This window comes from Lontra canadensis, unplaced genomic scaffold, assembly GCF_010015895.1.
Source record: "Lontra canadensis isolate GAN:19392208 unplaced genomic scaffold, GSC_riverotter_1.0 scaffold153, whole genome shotgun sequence".
Lineage (NCBI taxonomy): Eukaryota > Metazoa > Chordata > Mammalia > Carnivora > Mustelidae > Lontra > Lontra canadensis.
The window spans coordinates 26,470-46,664 of NW_022631147.1; the positions used below are offsets into that span (position 1 = coordinate 26,470).

The 20,195-nt window shown below is 40.7% G+C and overlaps 2 protein-coding genes across 7 annotated transcripts in view; one reads left to right on the forward strand and one right to left on the reverse strand.

The window, feature by feature from the left end:
- LOC116859298 (serine/threonine-protein kinase WNK1-like) overlaps nucleotides 1-15,638 on the forward strand; it is a gene marked incomplete at its 5' end in the record, with an annotated part of 41,894 nt that extends 26,256 nt beyond the window's left edge. The window contains 8 exons of the mRNA XM_032844453.1: nucleotides 2,238-2,314; nucleotides 3,697-4,358; nucleotides 5,008-5,210; nucleotides 6,632-6,826; nucleotides 7,737-7,808; nucleotides 10,117-10,158; nucleotides 13,079-13,266; nucleotides 13,729-15,638. Coding sequence (XP_032700344.1) covers nucleotides 2,238-2,314; nucleotides 3,697-4,358; nucleotides 5,008-5,210; nucleotides 6,632-6,826; nucleotides 7,737-7,808; nucleotides 10,117-10,158; nucleotides 13,079-13,266; nucleotides 13,729-14,046 — 1,757 coding nt within the window. The remainder of the gene's footprint in view (nucleotides 1-2,237; nucleotides 2,315-3,696; nucleotides 4,359-5,007; nucleotides 5,211-6,631; nucleotides 6,827-7,736; nucleotides 7,809-10,116; nucleotides 10,159-13,078; nucleotides 13,267-13,728) is intronic.
- Nucleotides 15,639-17,075: 1,437 nt separating this feature from the next.
- The window catches only part of RAD52 (RAD52 homolog, DNA repair protein), a 37,076-nt gene continuing 33,956 nt past the window's right edge, over nucleotides 17,076-20,195 (reverse strand). For 5 of the 6 annotated variants that reach the window (XM_032844381.1, XM_032844383.1, XM_032844382.1 and 2 more), the window contains 3 exons: nucleotides 19,263-19,355; nucleotides 18,693-18,908; nucleotides 18,134-18,239 (listed from right to left, as the gene is read on the reverse strand). In XM_032844381.1, coding sequence (XP_032700272.1) covers nucleotides 18,178-18,239; nucleotides 18,693-18,908; nucleotides 19,263-19,355 — 371 coding nt within the window. In that variant the 3' untranslated portion in view covers nucleotides 18,134-18,177. Of the gene's footprint in view, nucleotides 18,240-18,692; nucleotides 18,909-19,262; nucleotides 19,356-20,195 lie in introns of all 6 variants that reach the window. The other variant, XM_032844384.1, reaches the window with a different exon arrangement.

Consider the following 20,195-nt stretch of genomic DNA (forward strand, 5'->3'; position numbering starts at 1 on the left):
ATGATAGTTTCTTGGAATAAGACCATTTGTTATTAGCTGAGCCAGATCCTTGCCAAGAGAGATGAGGAAATTCAGGCGTATTTTCAAAAGTTAATTTACCTTAACCTCTTGGCTTTTGTGACACTAGATAGAGATAGAGATAATCTTAAATAACATGGATGGTAGAAATACAAATGTAAGATTTTAATCAGTTTAAGCATTTTTACCTATTTCTGGAGTCTTTAAAATTGGCATGTTCATATATATAGTCTCTTTAGAAAGTCATATTTCCAACTAAATTTTGTAAAAATAATCCATACCAACAATTTAAAATTTTCATGAGCATGCGCTAGGTCATAAGTTCATACTATCTAGTTCTTTTCTAAAGCTTTGTTGTGAATCTCTTATGACATGACCAGTTCCCCAGAAACTAGGAAATTTAAAGCTTTGATTTTCTGTCGCCTTTTCCCTTAGAACCATTTATTTTCAGAAGTAGAAATAATTCAGTGTGAGCTGTACTTATGTGATTTTGTAGAGCACTTTCTTAATATTTTTCCTTTTTATATAGTTTATCCATTTTCCTCACTACCACCTACATAGATCTATTTCCCTGTATAACTATTGATAAGATTTACTTGGAATGCTCAGCTTTCTTTCATCCTTAAATTCTAAATTTCACTTCAAACCTCTCTAAATTATTTTCAATATAATTATATTCTGAATTCGCTTTCTCATTTTAAAAGAAGTGACTTGAAAATCAGTGGAACAGACCAGGAAAGTCTAGAAAGGGACAAACTGTAAGAGAATGTAGAATATGAAAAAGGTGGGCTTTCATATCAGTGAGAAAGTGCTGGGATAGACAACTGGACAGCCATCTGGGGGGAAAATAAATAAATAAATAAATAAATAAATCACCAGTCTCAACTAAAATAAATTCCAAATGGATCGAAGATAGAAAATGGAATTGTAAAATTGTACTATAATAAAACATAAAAGGAATCATTTTCTTCTCTTTTTTCTTTTTCTTTAACTGTTTAGAGCAGGGTCAACAACCTTTCTATAAAAGGCCAAGAAGTATGTATTTCAGGCTTTGCTGGCTGTATAGTCTCTGTTGCGGTTACTCGAATTTCCTATTATACCCCAAAAGCAGCATAGATGATACATGAATGAATGAGTTTTGCTCTGTAGTCTAAGATTGATTTACAGAAACAAGCTATGGGCTGAATTTGGTCCTTGATAATAATTTGCCGATCCCTGATAGGAAAGTGTTGTTATTACTACATTTAATACTCACCCCAGAAGCAATAATAGATTCAAAATTTTCTGCATTGGAAAAAGTGCCATGAGGTCCAAATAATGAAAACCAGGGTTGGGGGGTATATTCGTATCACAAAAAAGACTAGTAAGTGATAGCATTTCTTACCTCTCACTGATAAATTCAGAAGTTTAATAGTTACCAGTGACTTGATACAACCTCTTTGGAGATCAATTTAGTAATGTCTATTGAAGTTTTAAATGGGTATAATTCAGTATGTCCGTTTTTAGGTATTTATTCCACAGATCTATAAGAAAATATTTGGTAGAGCACTTTTATAATAGCAGGTTCTGAAACCCTTAAATGTCCATCAGCAGAAATCTGCTTAAAATACGGTACATTTGCATACATACAGCCTGCAGACAGACCTAAAACACTATGCAGCCATGAAAGAGAATGAGACCGATATGGAATGTTCTGTAAGATCTATTGTTAAAATATCAAAATCAGTGTTGTATAAAATACAACTTACTAGTTGTATAAAATAAAGAAAATGCTGGTACATTATCTCCAGGGAAAAAAAAAGAACCTCAAACAAATGACTGTCCCTAGAGAGGAGGACCTAGGTGACTTTAAAGTTCAAAACCACTTATCAGTGATTCTGACACCTGTACTTTTTGTTCTAGGATTTTTCCTAAGTATTGCCTAAACCAGTTTGTCATAGTGATTTTCATTTAAAAATGGGTCTTTAATATCCTAGGTAAAATCTCATGTTTTCTCTTCATTTACTTATATCTATCTTTGAGTTAAAGAATAAGTAATTGAATTCTTACTGTCTGTTAACCATAGTTTTATAGTATCTCTTATGTTGTCCTTGCCTCAAACAATTTTCCTCACCTGATACATAGTTTTATTTTGCTATATTTCTGGCCTAAGGGAAAGGAAGTTAGCTAAAAAGAGATGCTAATTTAAGTTCTTTTTCTCCTTCATGTACTTGTTTTAGTTTCTCAGATCGCAGAAGGTCCTGTCCTAGCAACTACTAGTTCAGGAACTGGTGTTTTTAAGATGGGACGATTTCAGGTAAGACAACTACTTTTCCTTGCCTTGATTTCCTCTTTGGGGTGAATAGGTATATAATAAAATTATTACTTTGGGCCATAATTGCCAACTAAATGATATATCTTTTTTATAGCTCTGTATCATTTTCCCCTTTTAAAAGTAATGCATGCAAAAATATATGTATATATATGCTGGGATCCTTGGCTGGCTCAGTTAGAAGAGCATGTGCCTCAGTCTTGGGGTCATGAGTTTGAGCTCCACGTTGGGGAAAGAGATTACTAAAAATAAGTAAATAAGTACACTTTAAAAAAATAATAATAATACATGCCAATTAAAGAAAAAATAAAATACTTAGTATAGTACAGAAACAGTAAACTATCTGCCCATCCCCCCCACCTCCCTTCCCCATCTAGGATTAGGAAGGTGTGTTTCCTTCCGTTCCTTTTCTGCGCACATGTGTGTATCTACAATTGACCCTGCTACTTCTCTGAATGATATTTTGTGGCTTTTCCCCCCATCTTTTTTGTTTACCTAACTCATTCTCCTATTATTAGTCATTAGGTTGTTTCTGATTTTTCCAGTATAGTGAAATAACAGGAAACATTTTTGAATATAAAAACACTTTCCATGTTTAGGATAATTTTTTAGGATTAATTTCTGAAGTGAAAATACTGACTGTGCATCAAGTGATACCTTATCATTATATTTTCCCAGCTGGTCCAACCAGTGAATTTTTCTTTTCTTTTTTTTTTTTTTTTTTTACTGTTTCACAACTGCTTTCCAGTTATTCTCAGGATAGCACTGGGAGTTGGGAATAGTAGTGGATCTTATAGTCCCATTTAGTTGTATTGATTCTTGAAGCTTAGTTTGCATTTAACATTTATTGGACTTAATCTTTGTAGTTGTCATATGCACAAGCAGCCTTCAAGATTCTATTCCCTGTTGTTATTTCTATTTCCACAAAGACATAAATGTAAGTCCTGTGTATAGCATGAGATATGAAAGTAAATTATTTACTTCATAAGCTTAGCGAGCCATGAGAATCTATGTATCTAATCTATAAATCTCTGTACAGATACGTTGTTCTCTATAATGGTATTCCATTTATTTTCACAGTGAAGATGGAGGGACTTATATAAAGACATATTTTACATACATAAAGACTTAAGTAAAAAACATCCCAGCCTACCTACTGGGAAATAAAGTAATTCACTTTTTTAAGATTTTATTTTTTAAGTAATCTCCACTACACCCACTGTGGGGCTTGAACTCAGAACCCCAAGATCAGGAGTGACATACTCTACCAACTGAGCCAGCTAAACACCCCTCAATTTTTTTTTTATGGTCCGTTTGAAAATTGGATATTGGAGACTGTTTTTTAATCTCAGTTTTGTCTCTGTCAGGTTTCCGTTGCAATGGATGATGTCCAAAAAGAGGGTAAAAATAAGTCAGAAGAAACAAAGTCTGTTCATTTTGAATCCAGTACTTCAGAGTCCTCAGTGCTATCAAGTAGTAGTCCAGAAAGTACGCTGGTGAAGGCAGAGCCTAATGGGATAACCATTCATGGCGTCTCATCAGATATGCCAGATAGCGCCCACAAAACTCCTGCCTCAGAAGCGAAGTCAGAAACTGGGCAGCCTACCAAAGTGGGACGTTTTCAGGTGACAACTACAGCAAACAAAGTAGGTCGTTTCTCTGTATCAAGAACTGAAGACAAGATCACTGAGGCAAAGAAAGAGGGATCAACAGCATCTCCTCCTTTCCTGGATTTGGAACAAGGTGTTCTCCCTGCTGTGATACCAAAGAGAGAGAAGCCTGAACTGTCAGAGCCTTCACATCTGAATGGGCCATCTTCGGACCTGGAGGCCGCCTTCCTTAGCAGGGATGTGGATGATGGTTCAGGTAGTCCACACTCCCCTCATCAGCTGAGCTCGAAGAGCCTGCCTATCCAGAATCTAAGTCAAAGCCTTAGTAATTCATTCAACTCCTCTTACATGAGTAGTGACAATGAGTCAGATATTGAAGATGAAGATTTAAAATTAGAGCTGCGAAGACTGCGAGAAAAGTAAGTATATTTTCTTCTGTGAAAGAATAATGGCAGAACTCTGTTAAGACCTAGCTCCTGGTGCCTAGATTAGTATTCTTTTCACTGCAATATGCTTATATCTCATTTCTTTTAGAGAGAGGGTGATACGCAAAAGCTAGTTATCTGAATGTAGTTCTCATTACGTCTCTTATAAGGACCCAGAGCATTTCTACTTCTAGAACTTCTTCACCTTTTGTTATTATATTTTTGTTTTTGTTAATAGCACTCTTTATCATTATTAACCTAATCTAATTTACTAGTCTACCAAATGAATCCAGTAAGGGCATTAGGATATAGATTATATTGGCAAATTTTATAGGTCATATTTGATCAACTGGGTCAGAGTAGCAATTCAGTACTCCTGTGTATAGCCTCAAAAGTCAGGAAACCTTTTCTCCTAACACATCATCAACTATTTGTTGGTGGTTAGGAGCCTGTCGGAATGAAGGCCAACAGTATGAGATGACGAACTAGAACTTCGAGGTAGTAGAAATTAGGTTAAGTATATTGGGGGGAAAATTCATGAGTAAATAAATACTAAAATGGAGGTTAAAGAATATTTTATTAAATCTTAATTGAACAAAAGTGGTCATAACGTTTTTGAATTATGTTTGGTTATCTTTCATAGACATCTTAAAGAAATTCAAGACCTGCAGAGTCGCCAGAAGCATGAAATTGAATCTTTATATACCAAACTGGGAAAGGTTCCACCTGCTGTCATTATTCCCCCAGCTGCCCCTCTTTCAGGGAGAAGAAGGCGACCCACTAAAACCAAAGGCAGCAAATCTAGTCGCAGCAGTTCCTTGGGGAATAAAAGCCCCCAGCTTTCAGGTAAAAAGCCATGGACCAGGTCAGCCTTGGCTTTCCCATCTTTTGTTTCTGTCTTCAACTGTATGTAACCTATTGAACATTTGTTGTTTTTGTTAAATTTCAGGGGAGTTTGACTTTCCTAATATTCTTGCTTCCTTGACTTTTCCTCCCCCCTGTTTATAGTACCTCTTTTCGTTGAGTCTGTGAAAGTAGACTGGATGAGTACAATGGCTTATTCCATTGTGATCCATATTACTGTCTACTGGTAGTCATTTATGGTTGTCCTTAAAGATAAATAATTTAGCATTACCTGGTTACTCATATAACTCACATTTCACCAAACTCACAGGCAAATGGAAGAAAGTACACAATTTATTTAGTAAAGTTCAGGTAGATTTTTCCCTTCAGTGAACAAATTATTCATAATTGCAGCTGGAATGAATGTAAATTTCATATATGTCTTAGGTGGTACTTTTCTTGATTAAAGTTATTATTTCATTTATCTATATTGAAATAAACTTGCTAGTGGTTGTAATTAAAAAATAGTTAAATTATAGTATCTTGTAATGAACTGTAGTTTGTCTGTTTTGTGATAGAATTTTTACCCTTCAGTGAAATTATGATAATGTTAACAGATAATTAGTTGAAAAGTGAAAAAAACTGAAATAAGTTTGTACCTGTATTTTCTCTCCAGATCTAATGTAAATATATGTTGGAAAGCAGTTGTAAACTTCTTAGCAGCTTTCCATTTCCTGGAAGCTTTCAGAAACCCAAACCTCTTCTCTGGCACGTTAGAACCAGAGGTGGAAATATGATTATAAGGGTGGAATTCAGTGGAATTCAGCGGTGGAAATACGATTATAAGGGATTAATTGAGATCCTGATCCCAATTTTGACATACTTTTTCAGTGGCCTACTATTCCACAAATTAGTAGGGAGCAGACACATTCATCAATTTCAAGACAGTTGCCTAGGGAATAAAAGCCACCTGCCACAAAATAATTTTAAATATGCATTACTCTGTAGTCACTTGCATCAGTTTTGACACCACTTCTGTACTCGATCTGACACATACTTGGGAAAAAGACTAAAAAGAGACTACCTACCAAACCTGTTGATGTCATGCTGCAGCTCACTGTTTTATAATAGCGTTTAGGAAAGTGATCATGGAATTCTCTCATACCCACTGAATGTTCTACTCACCTGAGACTTGGGAGCCTTTTAGGTCATCTAAAGCTACCTATATCCCTATCGCCTGTTGATTCTCATGTCATTCCTCCGTTCCCCTCCCATGAGGGAGGCCTTTTTTCTTTCATCAGTTACAGCTTCTGACTTGTGATTAGTCACTTAGTGGGACACAGTGGAGGAATGAGAATAGTGCCTATTCTCTAGGCACTGGGAAAGCTGTACACGTTTCCTCATGCCGCTTTATCTTTTGGCAGGTAACCTGTCTGGTCAGAGTGCTGCTTCAGTTTTGCACCCCCAGCAGACCCTCCACCCTCCTGGCAATATCCCAGAGACTGGGCAGAATCAGCTGTTACAGCCCCTTAAGCCATCTCCCTCCAGTGACAACCTCTATTCAGCCTTTACCAGTGATGGTGCCATTTCAGTACCAAGCCTTTCTGCTCCAGGTCAAGGTAAGCAGTCAAAGCAACCTTCAGCTTCTAAAAACTGCCATATCTGTGGCAAAGGCCTGAAGAGTAACCTATTGTTAAGGTCAGTTGGAAAAGCAGCTGACCAGAACACAGCCTGTCTGTTGTACATTTATGGATCTTGAGCTGGAAGGGGAAGTTGGGTAATGATTAGATTAGGTGAACTCACTGCTCTTATCAGATGAAATCACTTTTTTCAAAGGATTATAGCAGAAAGTTACATTTGTGACTTATATGAGGACTTTAACCAAATTAACAGCTCATTTGGGATTTGGAACGTACACTTTAAAATACTAGACCGAGATTTCCTGAACCAAAATCAAAGAAGTTTTAGCAGTTTCTGAAAGCTGTTTTCTTAGCCAGTGCAGACTTTTTAAACTTTTAAGTATGGGAGTAGCATACTAAGATAAATAGCCCTACAATTCAGGTATTTATCTGTAAACTGCTTCCTAAATATAGTTTTATTTATTAATGATCATTCGAAACATTCCTGTAGAGGAGAGAGCTGCTAGCAATAGTAGGATGGCAGTTGGAATGACTTAGGTATCTGGGTGGAAAAGAGTAGGAAAAGATACAGGCAACTCGCCTAGGGGCTTTTGCCACAATATCACAGGAATTAAAGATTAGTGTGTCTCTTCACAAAATGAACATACTTGCTCGCTTCGGAGTGCAGACTGGCCGGCATTATTCCCACCGGGAGAGCCTCAGCATTTGGCAGAGGGAGGGCACTGAGACCTGGTATTTTCTGTCCTAGATATCTGACCTTTCCCTGGAGACTTGTTCTTCTGTGTGCCATCTTAGCGCATCTCACCACTCCAGCCTCGAGTTTCTAACATCTTGTAGTTGTGTTCTGTCTCTTCTCTCTCTGTTCTTCCCTGTTTTTCCCCTCCCACAGGCTGTGCGAAGTTTAACTGTGCATCTGAACAGGTGACATTCAAACCTGGTGGCAGGAGGACCCGATTTCTGAGTACGCCCTGCTTGGCTCTTTGTGTGTAACACCTTTACTCCTTCCTCGTCCTTGTTTTTCTGCTGCTTGGATCTGATGTTTCATGCAGTCCATTTTCATTTGTCTCTTTGTATATCATCTACTCAGTGGCTTGGCTGAACTACTGTTGCCATCAGAAGTTTGAGTCTCTGTTAGTTATGATTAAAGATACAGAGATAATAATAGGTTTCTGTAAACTTCCAAAAAACTTTCTGGTAGAAGTGCTTCTTCAGAGGTCCATGACAGAGAAAAGGTGGTAATGCTGTAGAGACTGCTGGCTCATTTGGAGTAAGTGAAAACTGACCTCCCTAGTCCCTTCCGTCCCTTGCTCTGGCACTGGAAGTAACAGAGAGCTTCTTGACCACTGATACACTTAGATCCTGGCACCAGGGGAGAATTACACCCATTTTTTTTTTTTTTTAATTCTTTCTCCGAGTATATTGAAATCTTTTTTTCTTCTCAGCTAAGCCTAACCATCTCTCAGTTGAAATGATGCTAGAATCTCTGCATTGGATCCTTTCACTCCCCTGCACCCACCCTCTAAGTCCGTAAAACCCGCACTTCCAAAAGGGTTTCTGTATAGTTAATTCTGATTAAGCATTTATTCTTTAAAGGACCAAAGCCCAGCACCTGCCAGTGAAAATGGTCTTTAAAGCATGATTGCTAGGATTTCCCAGCTCTCTTGTTAAAAGTGAGGGGCAATAGCAGATCACCCAGCTTTCTCAGCCTGTCATCCTGAAGGGGAAATGAAGATGATGCCTGTCTCTTAGGGCTGTTGTACAAATCAAATAAGATCACATGCGCAAGCATAGGCAGCGCTTGGGAAGCATGTGTCATTTCCTTCCTGATCAGCCAGTGCCTACCTGGCACACGGTAGGCAGTCAGTAAACGTGTATTGAAATAAAAATTTGAAAAACAAAAACAAGGCTCAGGTAGAAAACCTTTATTAGAGTTTGGTTAAAGATCTTTGTTGAGGCCTCAAACTTCTGATGTGGTTATTGAAGTGCTTTTTAAATGCATGTGCAAAGGTCATCACTGTTTCTGAGTGTGGTTCACAGGTCCTTGGGCCTCACGTATCACCAGTCCAGGACTACTGAACAGAGGTGGAAGGTGTTATCCAATGTGGTAGCTTTCCAAAGCATGTATGGTTTTTGGGTACTCAGCTGGGTAGCTTTTCTGGTTAGACCAGGCTGGACCGAGCATGTTAGCACCTTGACACTTAAGTAAGCGTTTAATTTCTATGTCCAGCTAGCAAGATGAAAAGAATTCAATAGTAGGAGACAAGTGTTGTAAAGTAGGATGTAACATGTCAGGCCTATATTATACAGCCTGAGATGTCTAAGAGGGAAGAAAGAGAACCAAGGCTTTTTTGCGAAGCATAATGTGAGAGATACACTTGAGATTAATTAATTAATTAAATTCTCACACACTCTTAAAGGTAGGTGGTGGCACACTTGTAACATTAAATGAAAGTGGCTAGAAATATTAAATCTTATCACTTCCTTTTGGGTCTAAAAAAAGAGACCCTACATCTGTTGAAGGCACTTGAGTATATATCATATAAGCCTTGGTGAACAAATTTGCAGGAGGCAGATTTAAAGCAAATATGGAAGGGAAAACAGGTACTTAACAGAGGTGGGATGTTTCTAGTTTTAGATGCGTTATTCTGTGCTCTCAAAATAGATTATGGTTTGGAAGCACGGCTTGGCTTAATGCTTTATTTATGTTCAAAAGTTGCTCGTTTTCCAGATACTTTTAAAGATTTCTGGAGGGGAGGCAGTTAGTGTGTATGTCTAGGATTTGGAAATGTATCATCCAGTTTAAATTGACTCAAAATTATAATGGTGGTACTGTCAGTCTACTGGGGTAGAATTGCTAATGCATTTAATCAGGTGCTTTTTAACAACCAGCAGGAGAAACAGAAAGTGGGACAGGGTCAGTGGAAAGACTGCTTGGGTATTTGCAATTCAAGCAGTAAGACCTGAGAGACTGGAGTTCCTCTCCCATCCCAGAACCTTAGTGCAGAGCATTACTCTTAGATCCAAAATTGGGTATGGAAGCTCTGCTGTCAGCCAGGTACCTCCGTTCTTCAGACACCCATGTTACAACTACGTAAGATGCGTCCATAGAACTTTACCTGTGGCAGGAGCTCCAAGGTCCCACCAGTCTGTCTCTCTCTCTGCTTTCTCTTGCTGGGACTTTGTGTGCTATTTGGAGATTCTAAAGATTTCTAATATTTTACATGGATGTTTCTTTATCTTTAACACGTTGCTCTCTCTTTGTGCTTCAGGGAAGATGGTGAAAAAAGTCTGTCCTTGCAACCAGCTCTGTAGTAATTATCTTTTCTTTCTCTTACTTTTTGGTCCTTGATTGCAAAGCGTGTTATCCATGAGTTCTTGGAACCCTGAAGCTTCACAACGTCCTCATTCCCATTTTCCATCTATCTAGTTCTGCACCCTTTTCTAAGATTTTTTTTTTAACATGCTTAATTGCTGACCACTGGCAGATTAAGAAATCACCTCATAGTCTGCTCTCATGTGATGACCCTCTGTGAGTCTGGCTTTGTGACAATTACGGGTTGATAGCCCATGATATATAGAGAGATCAGGGATGCCTGGCTCTTTGGGGAAAGGGAGTCCTTTAGTCAGCAGGTCCATGCCAGCCACTCTTCCGCCCACTGGGAAATCAGCACTGATCCAAACACTGAAAAATCCACATCCACAAATCATAGTGGAGACATCTGGTGGATTGGTGAAGAGAGAAGCACTACTTTATAGAGTTGGCTTCTTAGACTGGTGGCTTCTCATTAAAGTGCAGACAGTTCAACTACCCAGCCGGCCACCTAGAGGGTCAGTCAGAAAACTCTGTATATTTGGCGTATTGGGCAATGAGCTGTGACTCAGAGTAAATTATTGTTCCTCGGATCTGGAGGTGTGGGGCGTGGGAAATGTATTATGGCAGGAAAAAATTTAAAAATGGATTTTGGATGGTAAAACATAGACTACTTCTTAGAGCTTTGCAGCAGAACTGAGAAAGGTTTCAAGGTTACTTCTCTCTGGAAGGGAGTCAGCGTTCTCAGAAATACCTGCATTGCAAGTAGTGTTCTTAACCCATTTACTGCTAAGATGGACTAAATGCGCTAAACGTACTATCCATTCTCCTAGCTTTCGTAGTCAAGTCAGCTGTTGCCAGGCGTTCATTTCTGGTCAGAGAGAGACGTGTTTATTTCCTTTAATGGGAAAGCCTGTTTTCAGAAACCAGAATAAAAAGGTTAACTGTATGGTTGACCCCTCCCCCATCGTGGTCTATAAACCCCACTTCCAGAATCCAGTCCTGTGTAAGACAGATTAAAATGAAAAATGAAATTTGGTTATAAAGGAGCCTCACGGCATCAGAGGCGACTAGAGAGGTGTGACGCCCAGCACGGCTCCTCGCGAACGAGCAGTGTTCACCTCTACTGAGCTGCTTAGATTTCGCTTTTACCAGTTCTGCTCACTTGTGATTGTTTGTGGTTTTCATTTGGATTGTCTCACTCATCATCAAGCTCAGCAAACAGTTATTATTCAAACAGGAAGAGAGTCGTCATGCATGTGACATGCTTGCTTTCTGGATTTTATCACTATCACAACTGCCACCCTCACTGCTTGCGCTTCTCCCTCTCTGCTTCCTCACCACGGTCTGTCTTGCTTTTCAAGGTAGGCTGTTTCCTGTGCTTTTATCCTTTTCCACTTGGGTCTCCTGTACCGTAGGGGAACTGACACTTCCCTTCACGCTGTCTGTGCAGTCGCTATCCCCTTGTGGCTCCAGTGGGCACTAAGAAGTAAGCTAATACACACACTGCAGTAGATCCATGTCTTGCCTTGGTGGTAAGAAGCATGTGACCGTCCTCACTCTGCAGCTTCACCTCGGAATTAGCTGTTACTCTAATGCAGACATGCTTGTATGTGCCGTTCCCAAGGTGGTGGGGTATAAACTTGACGTGAGGCCAGTGAACGGATTATCTAGGGCTTTTATGTGGCAGAGTTGCTTCGGGGCATGCCGCTGTGCTCTGGTGCTGCGTGGACCTGGAAAGCAGGAATATGTATGCATTTTTTTGAGCCCCCAGCATTACTTGGATATCTGAAGGCCTAGCAGCTCACAACTTACCTTAGTAGCTTTTATTTATTCTGCAGGAAATGTGAGATCTGGTAAGAAAGTGGGGGGTGAGGGAAGAAAAACAAGATCCTGACTTTTCTTTCCCTCTTCCCTAAAACTTGCCTCTTCGAATAATCTTCAGTGTGCCCTCCAGCAGAGCCGAAATCAGGCAGGACACAGACCCCTTCTTCCTTTCTCATCGAACCATAGAAATAGAATTCCTTCATCATAACCTCAAAGCTTCCTCCTTCCCTTTGCACTCCTACCTCAGCTGAATGTTCCTGTTGCTTCCACTTGCAAGTGCTTGCTCTTCTGGGAAGGGGGGGAGGGGCGAGAATTCATGAACCAATTGAAACTGAGGTCATCTTCAGGAAAACCATGTCTTCCTGCAGTTGAACAATTCAGGCACTGCAGAGAACCTTCCTCAGGAGTAATCTTGGTTCTTAACTCATAGGCAAATGGGAGAGGTTGAAGCCTTCATTCCTCCCGAGTTCATGTTTATGAATTTGTGTGTGTGGGTCCAGGTGAAAAAGGTTTTTGAACAGAGCATGCTATCTCTCCTATCGCTTCTTTCTGTTAAAGAATGGCTGAAGATTGTGGCATTGTATCCACATGGTTTGGGAACCCCATCTTTTCCCGGGCCAGGCAACCTACCTTTGCATTCCTTTAACTCCTGCTTTTAACCCTGCCTCAGGGCTCAAGAAATCATCTTCTTTTGCCCTGCATTCTGCAGCATTCTAGAGCCTCACTGACCTTAGCGCACCTCCCTCATCAGCGTGATGCTGGGAATGGGGTGCTGCAAGTAAGTTTCAGTATGCTGAAATACCATGTGAGTGGGCTAAAAGCAGTCCCCAGCCTTTGTGCCTGCCCTCATCCGGAGTTTTTAGCTTCATCTGCCACAACTCCTAAAGAGAATCTGTTTTCATTACCCTGTTACTTATGTCGGAACATGTGGCCAGACAAACCCTTGAACCCTTCCCCTCTTGCATGCCTTCCCAGCTTATCCTCTCCTCATTCAGTGGCTTGCCATTCATCATCCTGTGAAGTTTTCCCTCTTTCTGAAGTTCTAACCCAAGCTCCTTTTAATGGTTGTGTTCTGTTACTTCGTCTGATTCTAGGGACCAGCAGCACAAACACCGTTGGGGGAACAGTGAACAGCCAAGCCGCCCAAGCTCAGCCTCCTACCATGACGTCCAGCAGGAAGGGCACATTCACAGATGACCTGCACAAGCTGGTAGACAATTGGGCCCGAGATGCCATGAATCTTTCCGGCAGGAGAGGAAGCAAAGGACACATGAATTACGAGGCAAGTCTCCTTTTTTTGTCATTTCCCTAATCTAGCAGACTATCACTTAGCACACGCCTGAAGCAGAGGTGGTACCAACTACCTAACTAGTGCTTAGCATTCCATGTGGTAGCCTTCTTTAGCAGCTCAGAAATTCCAACACCCAGTTACCCTTTTGTCTTTGAATCCCTAGCTCCCTGTTTGTCAACTCGGTTTTTTCTCCCCTTTTCTCTTACCACCCTGAATTGCATACATACACACACACACATGCACGTGACTCTGCCCACTTCCAAGCACGGTAGTAATTTCTACCCTTATTTGGCAAGTGTAAAGAGACAGTAACTGTGAAAGGTTTTGATTTTGGTTTTACTATGCCCTGTAAGGTTCGAACAGCCCCAGTTTGAGAATTAGATTTTGGCACCACCCATTTCCCCTCTGGGTTATACCCACACCGAACTTGACATGCACTTGTTTTGTTTTCAGGGCCCTGGAATGGCAAGGAAGTTCTCTGCACCTGGTCAGCTGTGCATCTCCATGACCTCAAATTTGGGTGGTTCTGCCCCCATCTCTGCAGCATCAGCTACCTCTCTAGGTCACTTCACCAAGTCTATGTGCCCCCCACAGCAGTACGGTTTTCCAGCTCCCCCCTTTGGCACTCAGTGGAGTGGAACAGGTGGCCCGGCACCACAGCCGCTTGGCCAGTTCCAACCTGTGGGAACTGCCTCCTTACAGAATTTCAACATCAGCAATTTGCAGAAGTCCATCAGCAACCCCCCAGGTTCCAACCTGCGGACCACTTAGACCTAGAGACATTAACTGAGTAGATTTGGGGGCAGGAGATGGAATGCTGAAGGGTGGGTGGGAGGGGGGAAATGGGAAAGTAGCCTATATACTAACTACTAGTGCTGCATTTAACTGGTTATTTTTTGCCAGAAAGGAATGTTTTTAATACCGCTTAGAGCCCTCAGAATTGAGACTGTCCCTCCCCTTTCACCATTTATTGGAGTGGAACAAGAAGAAAAGAGCAGCTTTCTTGTGATGGGGCGGCTTCAAACTATGCTTTCCTGTTTCTCTACACCCAATAGTTAGGGCAAGAAAAGAGAATCATTTATCAGAAAGCAACAAGAGAGCTCAGTGGAAAACCAAACCCATCTGTATTTTCAAATGGGTGGAGCTCTTAATTTTGGTACCCACCCCAAATCCCTTATTCCCTCAAGAACCTAAACCACAAGACAAACAAAACAAAACTATTGGGCTCTCTCCTACCCTGTTCCCCCTCCTTTTTTCCTTTCTTTGTTTTTACTTTTGTTTCTTTCTTTCTTTTTGGTTTAGAACCCAGTGAAAAACACCAGGGGACTGAGGTTTCAACCCTTTCTTATAATAGGTCATTAGTGCTTTAAGCAAATGATATTAGCAGCTTTGACTGCAGCATTAGCAATTAGGAAAAAAAAATTAAGTCCCCTGCGGACATGTAACTTTGCCATCAGTTTTGATGTGGAAACACTGTGATATATAAATGTTGTTGGACAACAGTAGTTTTAAGAGTAAAATATGAAAGGTTTAAAAAGTTGAAAAAAAAAAAAAAAGCAAGCTCTGTCCTTTACTTATTGAGACACTTTAGCTTTTTCCTTTGTATTTCCATTGTAGTAGATAAATAAATGTGAATGTAAGATTGTATAAATTACTGTACTTGAATACTTCTGTTCTCCCAGTATTGCTTGCTGGATATTTTAGTGCCTTGGACTTCTACTGCTTCTGCCATTAGCACCAACTTCTCATCAGACCCCAGGTCAGCAGAGGGCATATGGAAGGCTACTAGGTCCATGTGACCCCAGCAGAGGATTATGCCAAAGGGAAACTGAGTGTTTTGTTCTGTTGTTTGTTTTGTTTTGTTTTGAAGTCATTCAGTTTTGTCTAGAGCAGGTGTAAGATGAGCAGGGTGAGAAGTTAAGTTGACATCAGTGGTTGAAAGCAGAAAGTTCCTGTTTCAAGAACAGTAAGGAGGGGTGTGGTAACAAAATTGAGCAATTTAAAAGATTAAGGGTGGTGTGTGATAAATGAAAGGAAGACTAAGAACAGGAGAACAGACTTGTCAGGAAGCTGTGTGCTACCTGGCCCACGGGGTGCCATGAGCCTTACTTAATCGTCAGGCTTGACAGACAAGACCTAGTGGAAATGGCTGAATAGAAAGGGAAGGGGGTGGGGGCTACTTTTTAAGTTGGGAAACGTTGATAGTGGAAAGTCACCGATGGAGAAAGATGCTCTAAGAAAAACTTTGCTTTCCTCTTGTTGCAAATATATCATGCATTTCTCAGCTTGGGGTACTGTATTTTGTGGAGAGCGGACCCACATCTGAATTAAGCATCATAAGACAGAGGGCTTATTCCTATTCATTTCCTGTGTGATGTCCAGATGGTTGCAGGATCATACATCTGTTGTGCCACCTCTGTATCTGGAACTGCAGCTGATATTCTCACATTCTCATATAAACAAATATCCCCCCGCAGCCAATCAGTATTATGTAGTGCTAGGCCTAGTTGTAATGGGCAGTTCTGTTATTTTCAGAGCTTTCAGGAAATAACTCTCCTAAATTGGCTATGTCCGGGATCTCTATTATCTGTGAAGATGCAGAAAGAAGCTAGGACTCCTAATTTTTTGGGTGCTGCTTCTCTTGAGTCTTGAGTTGGGAAGTTAACACATTTCCAGTCTCTTACCCACCTCAACAGCACATCCCAGGAATCACCACAATAGGGGGAGCCTGCTTGGCTGTCCTATCCTGTTGTTCCTTCGTGGGCCCCGTTTTCGTCAGTAAGTTAGCCTAGGTCCCGGAGATGCACAGAACACTGAAGGTTTAGGAGAGTAGAAATGAAAAGGACAGGGGTTCCAAGCCCTGCTTCAAAGTTGTTTACTTATTTATTCTCTGCTTAAGATTCTTGGGGAGATGGGAAGAGTAAGGATAGAACAAAGAAGGTGCCAAGTAAATGAGAAACGGACCACCTGATATCAATGAAACCGTACTTTTTACTAGAGGAACGAGGGAACCAAATGCAGCACATTATTTTTTGTTATTTTGGTTTAATTTTGAGATCTCTTCACTTACACACAAAAAGTAAGAACTGGTCTTATTTACTGTTGATTTTTTTTTTCCCTCCTGTGGATGAAGTAACTAAAGCCTAGAGGAATGAACTAGTGCTACTGAACTGTTTAAATTATTTTTGTGTTAATAGTACACTTTGAGTATCTTTTTCCACATTACAAAAAATCTTTCTGAATTATAAATGTTTTCCTTACATTATTTAACAATGTACACTGTTTAAAAAAACAAATAAACTGAATTCAAACCTTGGGGGTTTCTCAGCAGCTGTTAATTGTACATTTTGCACTAACTCTGGGTGTGGCGCTTCTTGTAAGACTGCGCTTCGTGCTTCAGTTTGTTACCTTTGTAGACTTATTTAATGAAACCATTCGAATAAACCAAACTTGCTTTTGTTGAGCTGTGGGGTTTCATTTCCAGCAAATTCCTTTTTCATGATCTCATTAGCTCAGTTTTGAGTTGTGTACAGTTTATAACTGGATTCCTGATTCCGGGAACTTTTTTTTTTTTTTTTTTTCTTTTATAATTTTAATAACATTTTGTTTTTTCTAGGTTACTTCATCATAAGAATACAGTATATAATCCAAATAGCATTCAAACTATGTGTTAATCGGCTTTATGTTATTGGTAAATCTTCTTTCTGGTCAATAGTTAAGTTTTTGAGGAGTCAAAAGTTATATATGCATTTTTGACAGGGCAAGCCGGGAACTTTTTTAAAGCAGCAGCAAGCCGGGAACTTTTTTAAAGCAGCAGTTCTGAACTAAGATTACGCTTCAGAAAAGGGAGAGACTTTTTTCTGGGGGAAGAAGAAAGGTAAGGGTGTCAAAACCAAAAGATGAACATATGACCAGATCCATGTAATGAGAGATACGATAAAAGGGAAATCACGGTAAGCTACAGCCTTTTCATCTTCCAAGGGAATAGAAATGGCTGACTGCCTTCCTGTACGTTAAAGGAGTTCCCTGCCTCGGGTTCATAGCTTCCCACAAATGGATCTGTGATCTAAAAATTAATAAAAGCCACAGCTTGAAGATTAAAGGCACAGCCCAAGATGCATCTTAAAAAGAACCTGCAAATTCATCATGGGGGCGGGGGGTTATGAAACATGTAAAACTATGAAAAAAACCCAAGTTAAGATGGGTTATATCTCACATCTGAAATGGAGAAATACAAACACCCACTTGTGTTTTTTGTTACAAAAGGAAAGAATTTATTTTGCGGTCTTAAAATGCCTTTTCTTTGGCCTTCATTTCCTTGATCAGGAAAAAAACTGCAGGATAGTGACACCATAAACCTATAAACGAGATTATCATAGATGAAGACTGCAGCCAGGATTGATGCAAGGTAGCTAAACGCCACTGTAGCTTTTGTTCTCAGGAGGATACACAACACAGTTGTGGACTACAGTAACCCCGAGCCCCACGGTGAAAGAAGGCAGACGTTACAGTTCCATGTAGGCAGTTGTAAAAGTTGGTGCTCAGTAGCATGGCTTATGTTGCTTACAGGACAGGTAGCCACTGGGCATTCCTAAAATTTCTATACATACTAACACAGCAGCTTAGGAATAAATAGTGAAGAACCTCAAGAGCCAAAGAAAAGGTGGTTAATCTCCGAGCCTCCCCCTGCAGGGTGTGACAAGCTCTTTTAAAGCATGGTTTTCTGACTGCTCAGCTTTATCTGCGGCAGGCTCCAACAGTCAGATCCTCTGGTTAGGTTGAAGCAAGGCAAATCCTTGGAAATAAAGCTCATTCCCTAGGAATGATGAACAGTTTTATGACCAAAAAGTAGTTGTTGAAAGTCCCTTTCTGACAAAGTCAAGGATGTGACCTGAGCCTCCATTAGGATGGATCCAATTTCCTTTTCTTCAAGTCCTGGTTCTTCCCAGTGATATCACAGTTTCCTACAGGAGAAAAAAATAATTTAAATGCGGCTGCTGTTATTTCCCAAGTAAGAAATAAACTGACAGCTAGTAATTTCTGAACTCTGTTAGTTAACAATCCTAACTTAAGCTAAAAAGCCAAGAATGAAAACTGTTACGAGGGCAGAGCCCTCCGTTAACGCTAGATCAAGTTGCGGTAACCAAAAGCGATGGGCCTACTTTAATGAGGAAAAGCTCTTCATTCAGTTCATGGTTAAGCTTCCTACTACTATCAAGGGTTACAAGGGGTTGCACCTCTAGTCAGGACCTCAAAGGAAAAGTTGTGGCTCAAACCAGTTACTTGTCATTTTCTTAGACCGCTGTTCCTCTGGCATGACAGTACCCAACTTCTTCAAATGGAATATCATTCTTCCTTTAAAAGGCATAGAATCAAGCCCAAGTTCTTTTAATTTTTGTTCCTAAACACTTCACTACCTGTTACATCTTGGTTGAGGTGGTGAGTTTGCAAATGCGAGGGTCCCGATTTTGCTTGTGGATTCTGGTGGCAGATGTTCTGTGGGGTCCTGTCCCAAGTCACCCTCTGGTTCTTCAGAGCTGGTGTAGCAGAGGTCTGGAGCAGTTCTGGTTTAGACAAGGGCCTGACATCACTGTCACCTGCATCTGGATCCATATCCCACATTCCAAGACTGTCTGCAAGGACCAAGATCATGGGAAAATGCAGCATCGCCCAGTGTTTTCACATAAAGCGCTGGGGAAAGCTGGTCCTAAGAAATCCCACGTCACACGTGGACTGGGACAGCTCCTGGCATTTCTCTTTCCCCTACCCCTGAAAGTACACTGGAGCTTCTCTTAGGTCAATAGAGGAGCCAAGTGTGTGTCCTCAGACCTGCCATCAGTCCATTGGGCTCCCTTTTTCCCCCAAAACTTCATGGGACTATAAAACAGATAAAAATGAAGATTTTTTTTTATGCCCAAAATGCATGTCATAGGTACTTACTGTACTTACTGATCAATGCTTAAGTGATGCCCATAGCTCTTACCGACCTGTAAGGAAGTCTTTCTCTGCGAGTGGTTCAGAAACTGCAGTCACAGGGGTGCTGTGCGTCAGAGGAGGTGCGGGCAGTGCTGCCAGAGTCACTGGGGGGTAGGGGGTGGGGAGGACAAAGTCACAGAATCACTTAACCGTTGGAGAGAGCCTCAGAAGAGCGAAGCTGCTAGAGTCACACCAGTTTCTAGCACAGCCAGGAGCAGAGAAGATTCCTGATCCCGTCCCGCCTACAGATCTACAAGACTAGAAAGACTGGATTCTTTTTTCTTCTCACCAAATTGGGGGACGGGGTGGAAGAGTTCATTTCTCCTTAAGCAGCAAAAACAGGTTATTATTAGAAGCTATCTCCTCCTTTCCCCGCCCCCCCCCCAAAAAAAATCTTAAGCAGAAATTCAAAATCTAAAACCAATAGAAACTGCGGCTCTGGCTGTGGGAGGTCCCTCCCCCACAGCCTTCCTGCCAGGAGCTCCTGCGGTGGCTTGGAAGCTCAAGATCCAGAATAACCGTTACTATTAAGAACATCCCCACCACGATAAGTTTTCTTCCCCCTACACTAGTTTAAGCCTGACAGTGCTGAGGGGAATATTAATGAACTAAACGCGAAGAAAGTCCTCTGAATCTTAGAAGCTGGGCAAAAGTCCAGTTGGTCTGGGATAAGCCCCTTCTTTGTTTCTACTCTGGGAAAGACAAAACAGTCTGTGCTACTACTAAGTTGTCTCGAATAAACTGAAGTTCAAGGATGAAGCATGGCCAAAAGCCCGCATTATCCTCAAACCATTCCACCGTCTCTTCACAGACCACTCAGAAAGGCTTTTCTAGCAGACACGGCCAAAGTACCTGAGAAATGTTCTCTACCCTGAAATTTCTAGTTCTAGGTTCTCTCAAGGGCCATTTCCTTCCCTTTTAAAAAAAAAAAAAAAAAAAAAAAA